Source organism: Ictalurus punctatus, chromosome 17 (assembly GCF_001660625.3).
Source record: "Ictalurus punctatus breed USDA103 chromosome 17, Coco_2.0, whole genome shotgun sequence".
Lineage (NCBI taxonomy): Eukaryota > Metazoa > Chordata > Actinopteri > Siluriformes > Ictaluridae > Ictalurus > Ictalurus punctatus.
Window position 1 is genome coordinate 7,230,997 of NC_030432.2, and position 18,459 is coordinate 7,249,455.

Genomic DNA, 18,459 nt, shown 5'->3' on the forward strand with positions numbered 1-18,459 from the left:
ATTTTTTTTTATCAAGAAAGTTGCTGAGCATTTTGTACTTGGGAATAAATGGTAGATGAGAACTGATAATCAAATGCAAAATATGAGTCATGAAATCTGTTTTAAGAGAACTTAATTGGTAGCGCTCTGTCTCCATGGAGAGCATATCAGATATCACCTAACCTCATCAAGCAACCAGATAATTAAAGTCCAATAAAGATACGGCATAAACAGACAAGGAAAAAAAGTTTGGTCTGAGAACAATGCAGAAGAGGGATTTGGCTTCTGATTGTACTCAAGTTCATTTAGGAACTAATTAGCTATTAACAATGCTAAATAACACGTAACGGGAGATAAAGGATTAATATGAGTATGTTCTGCATTGATTGCACAAGGTAAAGGCTGAACAGAAAACCAAACAAATGCTAAACGGTGAGATTTATGACCCAGCTTTTGATAAGTAGTATTTGTGTAGAGCATTCTTTGAAGACAGCTACAGAAGCTGAAATGTGTTAGCTGTGAAACATACAAAAATAAGCAAGGACGAATGTGATGTTCCTGCATGATGAACATAACCATAACACATAACCAGAGCGAGAATATGACATACAGAAATGATGTGATGATTATTCCTTTCAGGATATTATGTCACGTTGATCATTTGTCATGGATGTGCCGAGTGCTTTTGACTGCTGCTGATATTACCTTGCTCGATTACCTTTTTGCCCCCAAGATATTTCTCGCATTATGTACAAGTGCCTGTCAAGCATTCGAGTTTGCCATTCAGTGGACACATTTACACAAACCCAGAGTCCTGTTCACTAAATTACCGTCTCCTATTCTTCCACTCGCCTGATGACTCAACAGTACAGCAACCTGAGACACTTTCCTACTGGCAACACGATCAGCAATGAGAAAGATCAAGCTCACACACATATCCACTGACAGCGATTAAGATATTTCAATGCTACTTGCTCTGGGTGTGAATGTAGAGCTAGAGAACAGCTCTAATCCAATCTTCTCTAGCAAGATGCAGGCTTTAAATCTTTACTTTAAACGGAGCCAAATGCTTTTCAGATGTTTTGAAATTCCATATGGCTGGGTTGCTTAATTTTTATTCATATTTATTCCTGAGTGTTTGTGCTTGAACCTGATGGACTATAAAAGAGCGCACAGAACTCTGGATTCTCACACTGCCGAGCTGAAAACCTGATGAATGAGACTATGAATTCATATAATAAAACATGACAGGGCATGCTGTTATATGAAAATAATAATGGTGACCACCTTATAGTTGATTACTGTCCTATAAAAGCATGTCTTGAAGTGCTATGCCACAGAAATGAACCACTGATTCATTTTTAATTCATCAAAATGGACACATAATATTTTGTATAGTAGACTATACTTACTGTACTATATTTCCTGTAATTAAATATCTCCAAAACAAGTTAGTTCTTTTTATCACTCTTGGTACAGCAGCTATAAATTGTTACTTTCTCACCAGCGTCTATTATTTTTTTCCCCTCTTAAAGTTAATAAGACAAAAATCAAACCTTGTCAAGTTATGGAAAGCACACGCTCCTCTGTCCTGAAGACTTTTCCTTAATGGAAAACTTACTGTTTAAAGCGCTGACACTGGAGACCACGTGTTTTCCCTTTGAGCACATTTTTTAGTTCATTTGTGATTAGTCTTAGATGTGGACTGTCCACCATACAAGCCCCTATGAGGGTGTTGTTATTAAAGCAATAAGCCATAAAAGAGTGTTTCAGTGATTTTATCACTCTAGCACATGTTGAGTAGTGGCTTATTGCTTTTATAAGAGAGCAACAGAAACAATATGATCAAATTCAGTGTTAAGTATATCATTTTATTTATTAATACGATTCCCAATAAACAATTCTTACACCACACAATGTATTTGGATGGCAATGGCCTCTATCAGCAGGATAATGCTGCATAAATTGGTTCAGGAATGGTTTGAGGACCATGACAAAGAGACAAAGGTGTTGACTTGGCCTCAAAATTCCCCAGATCTCAATCCAGTCAAGCATCTGTGGGATGTGCTGGACAAACAAGTCCGATCCATGGAGGCCCCACCTCGCAACTTACAGGACTTAAAGGATCTGCTGCTAATGTCTTGGTGCCAGATACCACAGCACACCTTCAGAGGTCTTGTGGAGTCCATACCTTGATGGGTCACAGCTGTTTTGGTGGCACAAGGGGGACCTACACAATATTAGGCAGGTGGATTTAATGTTATTGCCGATTGGTGTATACAGCTCTGACTTGCCTTGCAGACTCAACTAGAATCAATCAACACTTTCTGATCAGAATTTAGAATTCAATAATGCTGTGGTATAAGCACTCATATGGAATGACTGTGAGTAAAACCTGACACATATTTAACAAGGCTCTATATCAATATCAGCAATTAATTTGTTCATCCTCAAAAGTATCCATAGGCAGCAAATTTTTACACAAAACGTTATGGACTATGGTGACTAGCATGAATGACTTCTTTCTTCTTTTCAACTTTTTTTAGTCTATTAAATTCGACAATCACTTTCATCAGTTAGATTTCCTACAATTTGGAATGATCTGATTAAACAACAACAACATTATTTAATTTGCTGTGATGTGTAATCATAGTTTTCCTCCTTTAGATCATTGGTTTTCGATAAATAATTTGCTGTAGTTTCAAAGCTTAGCTTTCAAAGATGATGATAAACCTTAGAATTAAAGTGATTATAAACTGCACACCAAAGACAAGTGTCATAGAAGAGATGAAGGTTTAGGCAATAACATTGCTTCCACAAGTGCCACTGATAGCATCTTTCAGATTTAGAGCTAATCATCTCTTTAGAGATGTAAGGCATGAAAAGTGTCACAACTTTGCATTTAAAGGAATTACGGTTAGGAAAAACAAGTTAAATACACTGCACCCTGAAGATCAGATCAGGTTTACTGATGGTGAAGTGATGGGGCGATTTATATCCCACACTGCTCTCATGCCTGTGCTTACACTCTCTGACAAACCAGTGCAGAAGAAAAGCATACCAAATACCCCTGAACAGTTCCTACCCAAGTCTCAAACTTTCTTCAATCTATAATCTCACCTGGATAATTCTTTTAAAAAGATAATTCTCTTCCCGATCCAGCCATGAGAATGATTTCAATACGTTCTTCTTTTGTCAAAGGCATTCTTAAAGCCTATCCGAAACTAATTATTAAATAATCATAAACTAGATATGAAACATTGCGGAAGACATTTTGCTAAGAAAGTGTTAATTTCCCCTTTTTGGGACACCCTGTACTATAAGGTGTCACTCAGAAAAGGATGGGTTTATTTTGAGTCTAGTTCCACTCAAGGTTTGTTCCGCTGTCTTTTCAGGGAGTTTTTCCTTGCTTTGCAAAAATGCGCATTGTTAAATTTATTTAAAAAAAAAAATACAACTGTCTGTTAAAAAAATCGAAGCATTATAATAAAAAGAATGAAATCAAAGAACGACAATGTAATAAAGGGTGGTGTAAGAAAGAGCTCAAATACTGTCTCAACATGAATATATCTATTTTTTATTAAGACAAGTACTGCTCCATTTGTTTAAAAATGTACTTTTATGATCAAATACAAACTGGAGATGGAAACATGTAGATATCTCCCATTACACCAAAACACAAACTACAGAGATATGACAAAATTTGGACAAAGAAATTGATCCAAACAATGAACAACTTGCACTGGGTGATATAGTAAGTGATCTAAAATGCTGAATTATAACCTCGGACTTCACTTTTAGGTCACGTGTTCACAAGCCTGCTATTATGTGTGATTGATCCAGCTATACAAAGTAATATCCACATTTAAAACAATGCACTGTGTGTTGGGTTTTTTGATGCTGTGTACTGAGCAGAAAATACTCAACTCGGGAGTGATAAGTGATTCTCTGGGAGTTAATGTTTTCATAAATTCTAAAGTTTTTCTGCTGTGGGGCCTAAATCTTGAACTCTACCTGAGATGCAATAAACTGAATTTGCACACAGACCTGAGACAGAAGAATTAATATTACAAATTGACATACAATTACACAGGGAACCTATTACCTACTGTTTGGTTTTACAATGGTTTATATCCTACCATTTACATTTGGTGCTTTGTGGCAGACTTTTAAGCACAGATATATCTCTAATTTCTCACATTTCTCAGATTCTGTTCATTTACAAAGCATGAGATATATAACAACAAAACGTATGACGCACTGAATGCTCCTTTATATTAATGTCCTTTATATCAGGGCCTATAAGGTAGACATGCAGACACTCACGGGCACTGTCAGATATTCATTAGTGTTGGATGATAAAACAGGGGTGGACAAATGACAAATTTATTAGCTAGCCCACCAGGCAAGTAAACGTTCTGATGTGCTACATGTTTTGATTGCCTCAAAACCTAATTTATTATGATTAAAAGTGGTAGCTAACATAAAACATAAACAAAAGTAGTAGATAACATAAAACATAAACGAGTGGTAGCTAACATAAAACATAAACAAAAGTAGTAACTAATGTAAGCAAATGTGGTAGCTAACATTAAACAAACAAAAGTAGTAGAAAACATAAAACATAAAAATGTGGTAGCTAACATATCCCTGCTGAAAAAAAACACAGAACCCCTCATCGAATTATCATTTTAATTATCGAATTTTAATTTATTTTAATAATTATAATGGGAATTATATTGGGTTTAATGGAAACTGTAATGGTCCCTCTGGGTCTCTACTGGTAATCTGTTGTATGTTATCTAGTGGATACCATTAAAGACCAATAATGGTAATGTAATGGCTTTAATGGTTAGGTGATGGTTTGTAATGGTATTTGTAGTGGAAACCGTTAGAATTTCTGTGATGGTTTCTATTATTGTTTTTCCAGCAGGGATAACAGCCTATGGTGAACTACTTAGGTAGCTAGTGAAGTGCATTAATACAGAGTAAAGGAAACAAACAAGTACATGATCATGTAGTACATTGTGTTTAGGCCTTTAACAAAAAGTCAGCATGTTTCAGCAGTGAGATGTGATGTGGTGGTCTGCCTTGCATCTTTATTTTTCTTGATATCTTTAAGCATAATGTGATTGTTACTAACAGCAGGAACGTTACTGTATATTACAGCTTTGCTCTGGAATAGTTTTCTTTCCACGTACCTGTGGGAGTCTGATTCGGAAATGCATGCTAATTAATCCGTTTTTTAAAAACCGTTGTGTTTTTAACGTGTGTAGTGCAGCAAGCGGTGGGATTTGGAATGAGTAGTACTGGCTATAGCAACAATAATTACACCACCATTGAGTGCATTTTATTTCAACAAACATATTAAATGAAAACTTCGTTGCAAAAGCCATTTAGAACTTCTTGTTGTTGTTTTTTCTGGTTAAACCTACTGGATACTAAATCTGGATACTGTGATTGTCCACCCCTGTGATATGTTTGAAACATTCGTTAACACATATTTCCAGTCTGCTCTTCAGTTCCTCAGCAGTCCAGACAAGTCAATTGAGATCAAAAGCATCGTACGTTCAAATTAACACAGAAAACACTGTACAAACAAACAAAGCAAGGTCAATGATCAAAGCCAAAGATTGACACTGGCAGATTATGAGATGGATATAAATATATCATAATATATTACCATTTCTAAACTGACACAATAATTTCCAGTTTTAAAATCCTGTTAAATAAACATTTTTGTTTATTTAAAAAAAAAATGTAGAAGCATTCTCTACATCCCATAATAACTCTACAACCAATAAAATAATGCACAGCCATGAGAATGCCAAAGTGTATAATATATGCCAACTTCTCCAATACTGCTCTATGTTACTTCATATATTCTAAACTACTTACTCATCCTATCCTGGACCATAGACAAGACCATGAAGGGGAAAAAAAGGATAAAGATATATAAGGCCCCCACAATAATACATGAAAACAAAAAAAAAATGAGGATGAAAAGTGAATGATAAAGAGTAGATTTTTAAACATATTAAACTGATAGGAGGTCATACACACACACACACACACACACACACACACACACACACACACACACACACACACACACACACACAGGCTCAGTAAGTACAGACTGAATCTGAATTTACAAGGTCTCGTGTTACTGTATATTTGATTACAGGGAGCATATTATCTGAAGCACTAGCAGAAACCAGTTTCCAGCACTGAGACTTGGTGACAACATGTGAGGAATCAAATAGAGCTGCTTTGTAGTCTGAAGCATGTCCAGAGGTGCCAACATGTGCGGTGTAGCTGTAGCATTTACGGTTTTTGACCTCTTGCTATGGTGATATGGGATCCACCTGAAAATTATGCTTTACTGCTTTCTCAGATAAAGCAGCGGTCAGACCAAGCGAGAATAAAATTCGCCGGATGGAAAGGTCAATTCACTGAAGGGGAAAGGACGTGAGACATGAAAGACTTTACCTGGGGCATGCATGACGTTACTTTCTCCTCACGCTGACTTTATCTATGTGAACTTTGTCTTGTGAATTCACAAACCTCAGCCTTGTCAGTCAACATAAATCGAGATGGTGGTCTTTTAGATCGGAAAAAAAAGTGGAGTTGCTTATTATTTCGGTCACACTAGGTGTTTTTTTTTCTTCCAATATGGTCCTGGTCAATTCCCATGCACCGGCCAGCTCGACCTATCATATGACAGATTTAAGCCAGGAAGGGTGAAGGCTAACACGTGCTTCCACCAAGACACGTGAAGCCAGTCAATTGTGTCTTTATTAACTGCTGCTCATGCTGCATAACACACTCAGGGAAGAGAGGGAGAGAGAGAGAGAGAGAGAGAGAGAGAGAGAGAGAGAGAGAGAGAGAGAGAGAGAGAGAGAGAGAGAGAGAGAGAATGCCATCCCTACTACACATTGAATGTGGCCAGTTGGATGGCTGTGGCATCATTTGGATTGGAACTCAAGATCTGTTGCCCCACAGAAAGCCTTTACCTCAGTGCTATGGCACACATCTAAACAACAAAACAAAACTGGCGTCTTGTACACAAATATATATTTTATTTTGTTAGCAATGTTGGCACCTCTGCATGTCTTTCGTTTTCATATGAGCAGGTTTCCTGGCATTAGAGAGCTTCTGTATCCATTCGATCCATGGCTCGTTCACTATTTGCTTTGGCATTCATTTTTAATGCATGATTGCAATTATCATGAAACCACTCGGTGGGCTTTTACGAACACGGCGGAAATGAATGAATACTAGCACAAGCAGGTTATTTGCACATACAGAAGAGCTATTAAATAATGCAAGAGCACAAAAGAGCTGCAACAGTTTTCAGCTCAGGTTTGTCACAACAATGTCAGACACCTTAAAAACCTAATACGGGTAGGGGGGGCGGGGGGGTGGTGGAGAAAAAGAACAACGGATAAATCACTTGGAACCGACCCATTAAAAAGATGTAAACAGTTCTTGTGAGGCTGAATGTTGCCGTTTGTATTAGCACGGATGGCGTTTGTTCTGCTTGGCTGACGGAACAGCGTGAGCGCTGGAGTGTGTGTTTGGTGTGCGGGCGTCGGAGAAGCGTGGTCTGATTGGGCCTGCTAAGAGAGCCAGCAGTACGCCAGCAAGTCGTGGGTGCAGGAACAAGAAGTAGGTGCTTTTGAAATAAATATAACAAGGCACAAATATTTTTTTTCTTTTCTTTTTCCACGAATGTTGAAAAAACTGAACAAAACTGGCACCGGCGGGAGGCGTTGGGAGGTGTTGGATAGTGAAGCTTGTTTTGAAAACGTGCGCTCTCTTTGAGCTCCTCCATCCTACACCTCTTCAGTCTCGATGGCAGCGTTGCTCCTCTTTCCTCTCCTGTCCTCTTGGTTAAATCACTTTGTCTAAATCCAATCTGATAACCATAAACCACAAACCCCTACAACCCTCACCCCCCTCATCCCTCCCTCCCCCTTCCGTCCAAACCCGACAGAACTCTCACTTCTCGTCCAGCAGGAAGAGACGCTAACAGAGTCAGAGTTAGATATAATATTCCTTTTTGTCATCCGTGTTGGTTTGCCCTCCCTCGGCGTTGATGATGGCTGTGTCGGCGTCTGCTGCGTCGTCTGCTCCTTTGGCTTCATGGGTAAAGTAGGTACCTGTGAAATGTGAAAGTGGTTTGAAAAATACATAAGGAAACGCAAAGACAAACTTTACACAATAAATTGTCTGCCTGTTGTACCTTTATGTCTGGCAAAGTAGCGTCCCAAAACGATGAGCAGACAGAGCATGGCGAATACGACCACAGCGACGACTCCGCCGATGACAGCGTGGTCGATTTTCTGTCCTGCTGCATCTGCTCTCGAATCTGCGAAATGAATAAATGAATAAAACCACATGTGGACAGCTGTGTTGTGCTCTGAGCTGCCTGTTTTGCTGATGCATGGGCTATTATCATAGATTTGAATTCTTTTACATACAGGCTTAAGAGCTCTACGCTGTATTCCTGAAACAGCTTAAACATCGCATGATATAAAGAAAAAGTCTGTCATTCAAGTGACACACAGAATTCGGTTCAGTTTTTTCCCTGAAACATACATAATGCTATAAGAATTCAGCATCCGCTACAATGATGTACAGTGGTGCTTGAAAGTTTGTGAACCCTTTAGAATTGTCGATAATTCTGCATAAATAAGACCCAAAGCATCATGTCCTCAAAGTAGATAAAGAGAACCCAATTAAACCAATAAGACAAAAATATTATAGTTGGTCATTTATTTATTGAGGAAAAAGATCTGGTATTACATATCTGTGAGTGGCAAAAGTATGTGAAGCTTTGCGTTCAGTGTCTCATGTGACCCCCTTGTGCCGCAATAACTGCAACTAAACGTTTCCGGTAACTGTTGATCAGTCCTGCACATCGGCTTGGAGGAATTTCAGTACAGAACAGCTTCAACACTGTTGTGAAGATCAGACTTTGATAGATCGCTGTTCTTGAAATAAAACAGGGCACTCACTTACATCTGATTGTCATCCCATTGACTGAAAACACAGACTCTAATTTCAACTTCAAATTAACTGCTAATCCTAGAACTTTGATCACAGATATGCAATATTTGATAATTTCCATCAATAAATAAATGACCAAGTATAATATTGTTGTCTCATTTGTTTAATTGGGTTCTCTTTGTCTACTTTTAGTACTTATGTGAAAATCTGATGAGGACATATTTATTCGGATATACAGAAAATTGTAAGGGTTCACAAACTTTCATGCACCACTGTACAATCTCATTTTGACACATGGCCTCTTGTTTGCTTCTCTGACTAATCCCCTCTGTTCACCTGGTCACTGACTTTTGGTGAATGTTGGTGGTTCTTCTAAAAGAAAAAAAAACAATATGATGTCAGCGAATGCTTTTCCCTTTAAGATGTTTTCACCATTTGCAGTCTTCTCATATTCTTGCTAGTTAGAGCTCACTTGTTGCGCAAGCACCAAACCCACACCTATAGCAGCTCTTATAACCACTGCTTTAATCCTATATATTTTTCAAATCAAACAAATGTTTTCAAATTCCATCAATTTCTTTCTTTCTTTTTTTTTTTGTGGAAATCATTCTACATTTGGCTCAAGCAGAAACGTGAGTCCTCAACTTTGGACAAAATAGAAACTAGTATCCAAGCAACTAAACTTAATAGAGGGGAGAGGATTTGATTGACAGTCTGTAAGTGCACCAGGCATGTGTACAGGGACACTTATCAAACCAAAAAAGCACCACACAGATTCTGTGGTTGACCCTACTTAAAAACAAAACAAAACTATAAAAAAATAAATAAATATATCTAATTTCAACAATACTACTACTGTTTTCATGCATTCAAAAGGGGAGATTTACTGCTGAATTTTGGCAGCAAAATTGCATTTTTAGTTTCTCATATACTGGAGCGTTTTATCTTTCATGTCAAAAAATGTTTAGATTCTGATTTCATGCACGAGCACGTCTATGATTATTGCTCCTCGTTTGAATTAAAATAGAAATTAAACTACACGTTTTTTTGTGTGTGTTTTTTTAAGATTGCCAAATTGTTTGTGTTTTTTAATTATTCTTTAGTGGTGGCAATAATTTTCCACAATTTTAAAACAAAAAATAATTATTATATTTAAGTATAAGTAAATACATGTATTTGATAAGTAAATAAGTATGTAATTATAACATGGTCTGTCTGAGTACTCGTTTCTGATTGGCTGGAAGGTGTGCATTCAAACCATTGAATGCACAGGTAGTTCCAGTCAGTATAATCACTGTTCTAAATGAATGTGCTGCCTATAAACAATTGTAACCATAGTATCATACAGTTACAGTTGCATACAGAAGTTAAACGCACAGCTACATTATTAGTAGAGATGTGGCACAGATGCAGGTAAGTCACACATACGCGCACACACACACACACAATCTCTCTCTCTCTAATAACTATTTATTACAATTCATTCAAATAAATGTAATCTTATCGCACTACTTTATCTTTGTGTATGATTTAGAGTGGGCAATTCTAGATCTAATGACCCGTATATAAAATGACTAACAGAAATTAACCTTTATTTTGATCCTTTCAATCAAATTTTGCACTGCAAACATCGATGAGAGCTTTACCTTGTCAATGCTGGCACACCTAGCCATGCATTATCCCTTACATACACAGTATATATTGTGCGCTTTGCATTCTAGATGCTTTTCTGGTCACCATGGTTGTAAAAAGTGATTATTTGCCTAGCGTTCCTGTCAGTTCAAACCAGTCTGGTCATTGTTATCAGAGCTCTCTCATGAACAAGGCATCATTTTCTGCCTGCAGAATAACCTTTTTTTGCACTTTCTGAAATATCTCGCACCAACAACCATGCCACGGTCAATGTCATTAAGATCACCCCCACCCCCACCCCCCACTTTGATGTTTGATATGAACATTAACTGAAGTTCTTGCCCTCTATCTGCATGATTGTGTGCATTGTGCTGCAGCCACTTGATTGCCAGACTGGATATCTGCGTATGTAAACTTTTGAACTGGTTTATTTTTGTAAATTCAGTTATTATTGTGTCTTGTGGACTATATGTAATCATCTGTTATGTGAAATTGCTTATTCAGGGCAGGACTAAATAAAAAAACATAATGCAAATTTTATGATCCCTTTTTTATGATCCCTCTAACATTATGCAGATTCCTCAAGGTGTTTGCAAACTTATGACTTTAACTGTAGCATGACAAATTCATTATACCCCATACATTCATATATTTTCCTGTATTGTGCTACTATATACACATACATTTACCTGTATTTTACTACCAAATGCAAACTTCACAGCATGTAAGCTTAAATATTTCATTTATAGACACTGAATAAGACTAATGAGACCGTGGTCATGCCAATATGAACAATATGTGGACTTTTTAACGTTTTTACCTTTCTGTATTGGTAGCTATTCACAAAAGGCAGTTCCATTATGGTTTTGAAATGTGTACAGCTTAGTTTAGCACAGCAGCTTTTCATGGGGAATATAAAGCACTGTTATTTAAAAGGGCATGTTCACTCAGGTCCCTCTGCCACCAGCCTTAAGTCAAGAGAAAAACAGAAACCATTCCTCAACCTCAATATATCTCTGAATAAGATGTAGGATTTGGCCAGACCACAGAGAGAGATGTCAGAAACATTGCTTCTGGTTTAAAAAAAACACCCAAAACAAAAAAAAGTTATACGTATTGTGCTTATAATTTGTATAATATTTGGTGCAGTACTCATACACCTATTTGTGGAGTACACAGGTTTCTGTTTGGCATCATCCTCCAACGTGCATGTTTGAGGCATCATGTACTACCAGGGGCAAGCAAGCATCACATGGTCCTTGTGCTTCTAGAAGCCAGATCGTGGTGTTACTTAGCATGAGATCAGGAATAGAGATGAGAGCACTGTCATGATGCATTCTGTTCAGCAGCGCTAACTCTTCCCAGACTGAAATCATCTCTCTACCTCTAGTGCTTCTGCCTGACGGTTCCAGATAAATCAGCTGTCTTAGGGCACAGACATTTCAGCCGAACTAAAGGGGAATTTGGCCTAGCTGTTTAAAAAAGGAGTGCTTAGGTCAAACGCCTCGGTGTAAGTAGGCTTACAAGTACAGCTTTCTTTATCAGAAAGAAGAGAATTCATAGGAAAATAAAATTTGTGTAGATTTGCGGCTGGTTAAAGGTAGGGAGGTAAGCGATGCTCTGAAGGCCAGCAAATCATGCTCTACTGCTCCCATTGTGCATCGCTGCTGGAGTGACGAATTAAAGTGTGGCCCCTGTCATTACAGTAGCTGAGGGCAGATTGGAAATAGCCAGCGCCTGAGTTCAGTGCCCATCTGCTCTCCTTGCAGCCAGTGTAGTGCCCTCAGGGCAAGGGCAGGCCTGGATTGAATCTCGGAAAATGAGATTCGTTTGGCCTTGTTTGCTTTAGAAATTAATCCAACATAAGCAACAATTAGCGCTGGATTAAGTACATGTTATATGACTAGAGACAGCCCACTCTTTCAAATATGGGGTTGAGAGCAACAGTCAATGGCAAATGTATTACTGAAGTTCTGCCCCTTCAGTAAAAAGAGCCAATCAAGATTCTACCAGAAAATACCTGGATATCAGGTTCTTACCATAATGCATGCGCAGAGATAGAGTACTTCGCTCTGTTAGTTATGGGAAATGTACATGTGCAGAATTGTCTGTTTTTTCATGCTATTTGAGTCAAAGACCACATATAAATTTTGTGGCCGTCTGGGAAAACCCATAAGATGTTGCTGTGGCTGAATTCTGACATCAACAAACAAACAAATAATTAAATTGGTCTCGCCAAAAAAAAAAGAATTCTTTTTGGACAATAACATGCATTAACACATTTTTACCAAAACAACGTAGAAAAGTTTCTGTTTATGTTTTCATGTCAAAACAGGTGTCAGCATCAAACTATATTTCCCAAGCAGCATCACAGCCTACAAATATGGCTGCCAAGGACTACATTTCCCACCCCACACACTCACTATTGCTTTCAAGGTCTCCTGCATCCCAATTGCCATACTATCTGTACTAAATAGTATCTGAGCTAAGAATCAGCATGTCCCAAATGGTCGTATGTTGAAATAAGTATCTCAAAGGTACCTGGATGGTCTACCTTCTCTGGATGGCTCTCTCCAAGTGTGGCTCAGTGGATACTTTTTCAGCTAAAATTTCCCACAATTCCTTGCGCGATGGAGGCAAGTTTTATTATGGATCCATTTTAAAGAGTTGTAAATGAAATGTGGAAAAATAAATCAAGGGAATGATAAATTAAATTACATAGTATAAATTATATAAGGTATGATGAATGAAGAAATGCTGAAATGCAACGAAGAGTTTGTTTACTATGACAGTAAACTAGGCAACAATGTTCTCTTCCTTTAAGACCGATGAACTACTACAAGTCTATAATGTTAACATTTACTGCAACTTTTTATTATTGCAGATGCTTTATGTGCACACTGCATAAAAATCACACATCCATGTGAAAAAATCTGCTTGCCCTTAATAATCATCCTTCTCTAGTGAGTTGTGGTGCTATTTTAGTGTTTGTCCAATAACTTAACTTTAATGATGCAATATACAGTATTTAATGGTCCATTCATCACTCTGAATGGTATTATCAGGAATACACCCTGAACAGAATTGCAGGGCACCGTGCAAATGCACACACACACACACACACACACACACACACACACACACACACACACACACCCACAGACGCACAGTAGCCAATCCACTTACATGCATGTTTTTGGGAGGAAACCTGAGAACCCTGAGGAAACCCACACGAACACTGGGAGAACATATAAATAGCCAGTACACACAGCTTTCTCAAGTGCTCTTGAAGCTAGCAAAGCATACAAACATGTATCAGTACAATAATATTGTTCTGGACTGAAAAGAAAAACCCTGAAAAACTGTACTTGAACTTTGATGAGAGCAAAATGGCAAATGTAATGCATTGCAGCTTTCACTAGCATGGTGTAAGACCTTTTGTGAGCACACAGGGGACTTGCAGCATGTGATGCCTTTCAAACAGACTTTCCTGAAAGAACTTTCCTGCCTGCTGCCACTGAATTGATCATACATTTGCTAATGGTTCCTGAGAGCTCGATCACAATGCCAGTGTTCAACTCTCTGATTGCAAAATGTCTTGTAACGTGTGGTTTCAGCACCGTTCACTGAACGACTGGTGACATTTTCAGAACGTGTGGGTGAAAATAACAAAGCCACATTTCCAACAGCTGCTATTGAGGCTAGTGCTAATCTGTATTGCCATACAGTAGATGACAGAGAGGGTATAATCACACTGTTTACCATAATTTCTCCCTACACTGGGTTTCTTTGAATATTTGTGTTCTACAATGAGTTTTATGTATCCTGATTAGGTAATAATTTAAAACAAAACCTTTACAAAGCAATGCCATAACTTGCATAAACCTCCTATACAGCTGAGTGTAACAGGTTTATCAACTTCAGCAGAGAATAATAGGAAATCACCCAGACTTATTTTTCGGCTTCCGATTTTGGCATGTGACGTATCTGAAGCCATTAAACTTTCATTTCATTCCTGTTCACTTCTGTCAGTCAGTGTAGCGGCTCAACACTGAACATGATGAACGATTTTTCTGCCTGAGCCACTAATGTTATAGCACTTCAGTGTCCATAAATTATATCGTGAGTAGGAAATAAAACAATAATAATCAGTAATGGGGTGACCTGATGTGAAGCAGAATGATAGTAATACTTTTTATCCATTTATAGTTAGATTTACCGTTTTGGAACATCCATAAAACAAGTTAGTACCTGTTCTCTTTTTCCCTCTTTCTTAAAGTTAATAAGACAAAGAAATGCAGCCTGTCATGTTACCAATGAACCGCAAAGACTTTCCTATGTCAGAAAAGTTATAGCAAATTTCTGACACTGGAGACCCCTTCCAAAAATGTTAAATGACATCTCCTTACCTTCTGAAAACTTCTCCATAGTAATAATTACACACCTTTTTAAAAATCTGTTTATGTGCCATACAATTTCCTGTGTAAGTTATTATTGTATTGGATATAAACCTTGCAGATTGGACTACTGTCAGAGCTACTGTCAGAGCTGCACCTTCTGACCAATCAGAATCCACAATTTAACAACTAACATGGTTAATGCACATCTGCATGCTCATAAAGTGGTCTGACATTCACAACCTTAATTCAATAATCATTCGAAGAGCTGATGAGATGTCGAGCTTTCGTGCTTAGATGTAATTCAACGATGCGCACACTGTAAAAAAAAAAAAAAAACACCTCAAGATCAAGCTGTGTGGCATTAGTTGCTCCTGACAGGTGACTTTTTGCATAATTTAGAGCAGTACCATTAAAGGAGGTGGATGATGCCAGCTGTGCTCTGCATTAAAGTTTACTAACACAGGCTACCCTCTGATTAATCTAATCTACACGCAACAGTGAGTTATAATTCATTAACATATACTCACACACTTGGCTGAGTATTGTAATCTGACAAAAAAGAATGAGCTTTACTGTAAGAGGCACTAGGCAAAGCGATATATACAGTGAGCTGTTAGTTTTCATTGACAATTCAAATCCTGAGATTTACTAAGATCCCAAATAAAGAGCACAAATTTGCATGTGAAATCTGATTAAATGGCGCATGCAGTCAATGGGTGTGTTGCGGATATTTTGCCAGGAATAACTGTGCACATTATGTCACATGCCAAGTGGTTTATGCAAATGCTATTTGTTCTCGAGTTGAATTCTTGAAGAGACTCCAGGATGATACTTTTAAAATAAAAACTGAAAGTATAATGCCAATTAAAGGTAAAAAGGCCAAAACAGTGTAAAAAGATGCGAGTGTTTTGTGTGAAAATATCTTGAATATAGAATATAGAACATCGAAGGATGTACAGGCCTCGCTTGCATCAATAAAGGTCACTATTCATGATTCCACTATCAGAAAGACACTGGGAAAATGGCATCCATGGAAGAGTGGCGAGGTGAAAACCACTGCTAACCCAGAAGAACAAGACTCATCCGAATTTTGCCAAAACACAACTTGATGATCCTCAAACCTTTTGGGAGAATGTTCTATGGATTGATGAGTAAAAAGTGGAACTGTTTGGAAGACAGGGGTCCTGTTACATCTGGCGTAAACCAAACACTGAATTCCACAAAAAGAACATCATACCTACGGTCAAGCATGGTGGTGGCAGTGAGATGGTGTGGGGATGCTTTGCTGCTTCAGGGTCTGGGCATCTTGCAATAATTGAGGGAAACATGAATTATGCTCTCTACCAGAAAATCCTAAAGGAGACTGACCGGTCTTCAGTCCATAAGTTGAAACTCAATTGCGACTGGACGCAACTCATGCAACAAGGCAATGACCCAAAGCATAGGAGTAAGTCCTAGTCCTAGAAGTAAGTGAAAGACTGATCTCAAGTTATCGGAAACATTTATTTGCAGTTATTGCTGCTAAAGTTGGCACAACTGCATTTTAAGTTTAAGGGGGCAGTTTGTTTTTCACATTGGTGATAGGTGTTGGATAACGTTTTTTGTGTCAATAAAATAAGTAAATAAATAAAAACTGGATTGTGTTTACTCAGGCTGCCTTTGTTTTATGTTCATTTGAAGTTCGAAAACTATTTAGTATGAAATATACACAAAAAATATATAAAATTTTTATTATACTAAACCAAATAATATTATAATAAACCAAATATCTTGTGATCTCCCAACTCTGGTTGTCTGGTGATGGACAACCCTCTGATCTCACCTTTGGTCACTACGCGCAATCTTGGTAACTCGGTACCCAAGGACAATCAACTGTCCTTATCCTTTCACATCACTCATCGGACACGCTCATATGAATTTATCCTTTACAACATCAGAAGGATCCGTCCATTTCTATCACCCAGACCACCCAGGTGCATGTATTGGACTACTGCAACTCACTCCTGCCAGCTCTGCCTCGGAGTGCCATTCGACCTTTGCAACTAATACAGAATACAGATGTATGACTTGTTTTGAAGCTTCCCAAATTCTCTGACACCACCCCATTACTATACTCCCTCTACTGGCTTCCTGTCAGCTATAAAACACTGATTCTTACCTACAAAGTAAAAAATGGACCAACACCAACTTTCCTCAAAGCACTTTTCACACCCCATACTGCACCACACTCCTTCCCATCCTGTAGCACTGCTTGACTGGTCCCACCATCTCTCAGGGTACAAGAAAGGCATGCGTCAAGACTGTTCTCTGTTCTGGCACCTTCGTGGTGGAATGAACTTCCACCACGTCTAAAGATCTACCTCTTTCGGAAATACTTAAATTAGCACTTTAATAAAAAAATAAAATAAAAAAAACAACTGTGCTGTCTGTGTGCTTTTCTTACTAAATTACCTCCCCATTAGAGTTCTTCGACTGATGGTATTCTTAGTCCATGACCTACTGAACCAGTATCAGGATGTATTTATTGATAGACACTTCAAAGCACTTTTATAAATTGCTCTGGATAAGGGCATCTGTCAAGTGCCATAAATGTAAAAGCAAATATAAGACTATTATATCTATATCTATTTCTCAACATTTATTCTCACTTCAAACTTCAAAAAGGCTTGTTCTACAGTAATTTTATCATGTAAGACAGGGTGAGATGGAAGCAAATGCAAGTATTGCATCTTTAATGATATATCAAAGTCCAAAGGGCAAGGCAAAACTCAAAAAATGAGGACAGGCATAGGTCAAACGATCAGGCAAACAGGCTTGAGCAGGTAAGGCAGATAAACACAGTCAAGGACAAAGCAGAATCAAAACCAGTAAGATCAACACAATAAAACAGCTTGGTAACAACAGAGTCTAAAGCAACTGAGCATTTACTTTGCAAATGTGCAATGTGTGAGCAATCTCTTTTAAAGCATAGTGTGAGTGGGAACAGGTGTGCCTAATTAGTATTCTGGAGAAGGTGAAGATGTCTGTGTGTGTTTTTGGGAGTTGTAGTCGTTGTCGGCCATGTTTGTAGTCTCCTGTGCATTCTGGGAAATGGAGTTGCTTGTTTGTTGTGATATGACAAATTTTGCTTATGTTAAACATTTATTTCAAGACAGAAGCAAAATGATCTACCAATATTATATAAGAAAATGTAAAGCTTCAAATTAATTATTTTTTTTTGTTAATGAATTAGGCTTAATAATCTTATATTTAGTTTCCTGTGATCTTATAATAGGAAATATTAGATACATTTGGCTATATTCAAGATATCTTCACTTGCTAAGGTGTCATGATTTTATTCATATTACATATGAATAAAAAAAAAACCCTGTTGCAGGCTATGTTAATGTGCTCTTAGCATCTGATATGTGAACATGTAGTGAATATTTAATCG

At 37.8% G+C, this 18,459-nt stretch overlaps 1 protein-coding gene across 2 annotated transcripts in view; it reads right to left on the reverse strand.

Annotated features, from left to right (window-relative positions):
• Window positions 1-3,546: 3,546 nt before the first annotated feature.
• The window catches only part of cadm1b (cell adhesion molecule 1b), a 204,923-nt gene continuing 190,010 nt past the window's right edge, over window positions 3,547-18,459 (reverse strand). For both annotated transcript variants that reach the window (XM_047161190.2, XM_017490141.3), the window contains 2 exons: window positions 8,228-8,353; window positions 3,547-8,144 (listed from right to left, as the gene is read on the reverse strand). In XM_047161190.2, coding sequence (XP_047017146.1) covers window positions 8,026-8,144; window positions 8,228-8,353 — 245 coding nt within the window. In that variant the 3' untranslated portion in view covers window positions 3,547-8,025. The remainder of the gene's footprint in view (window positions 8,145-8,227; window positions 8,354-18,459) is intronic.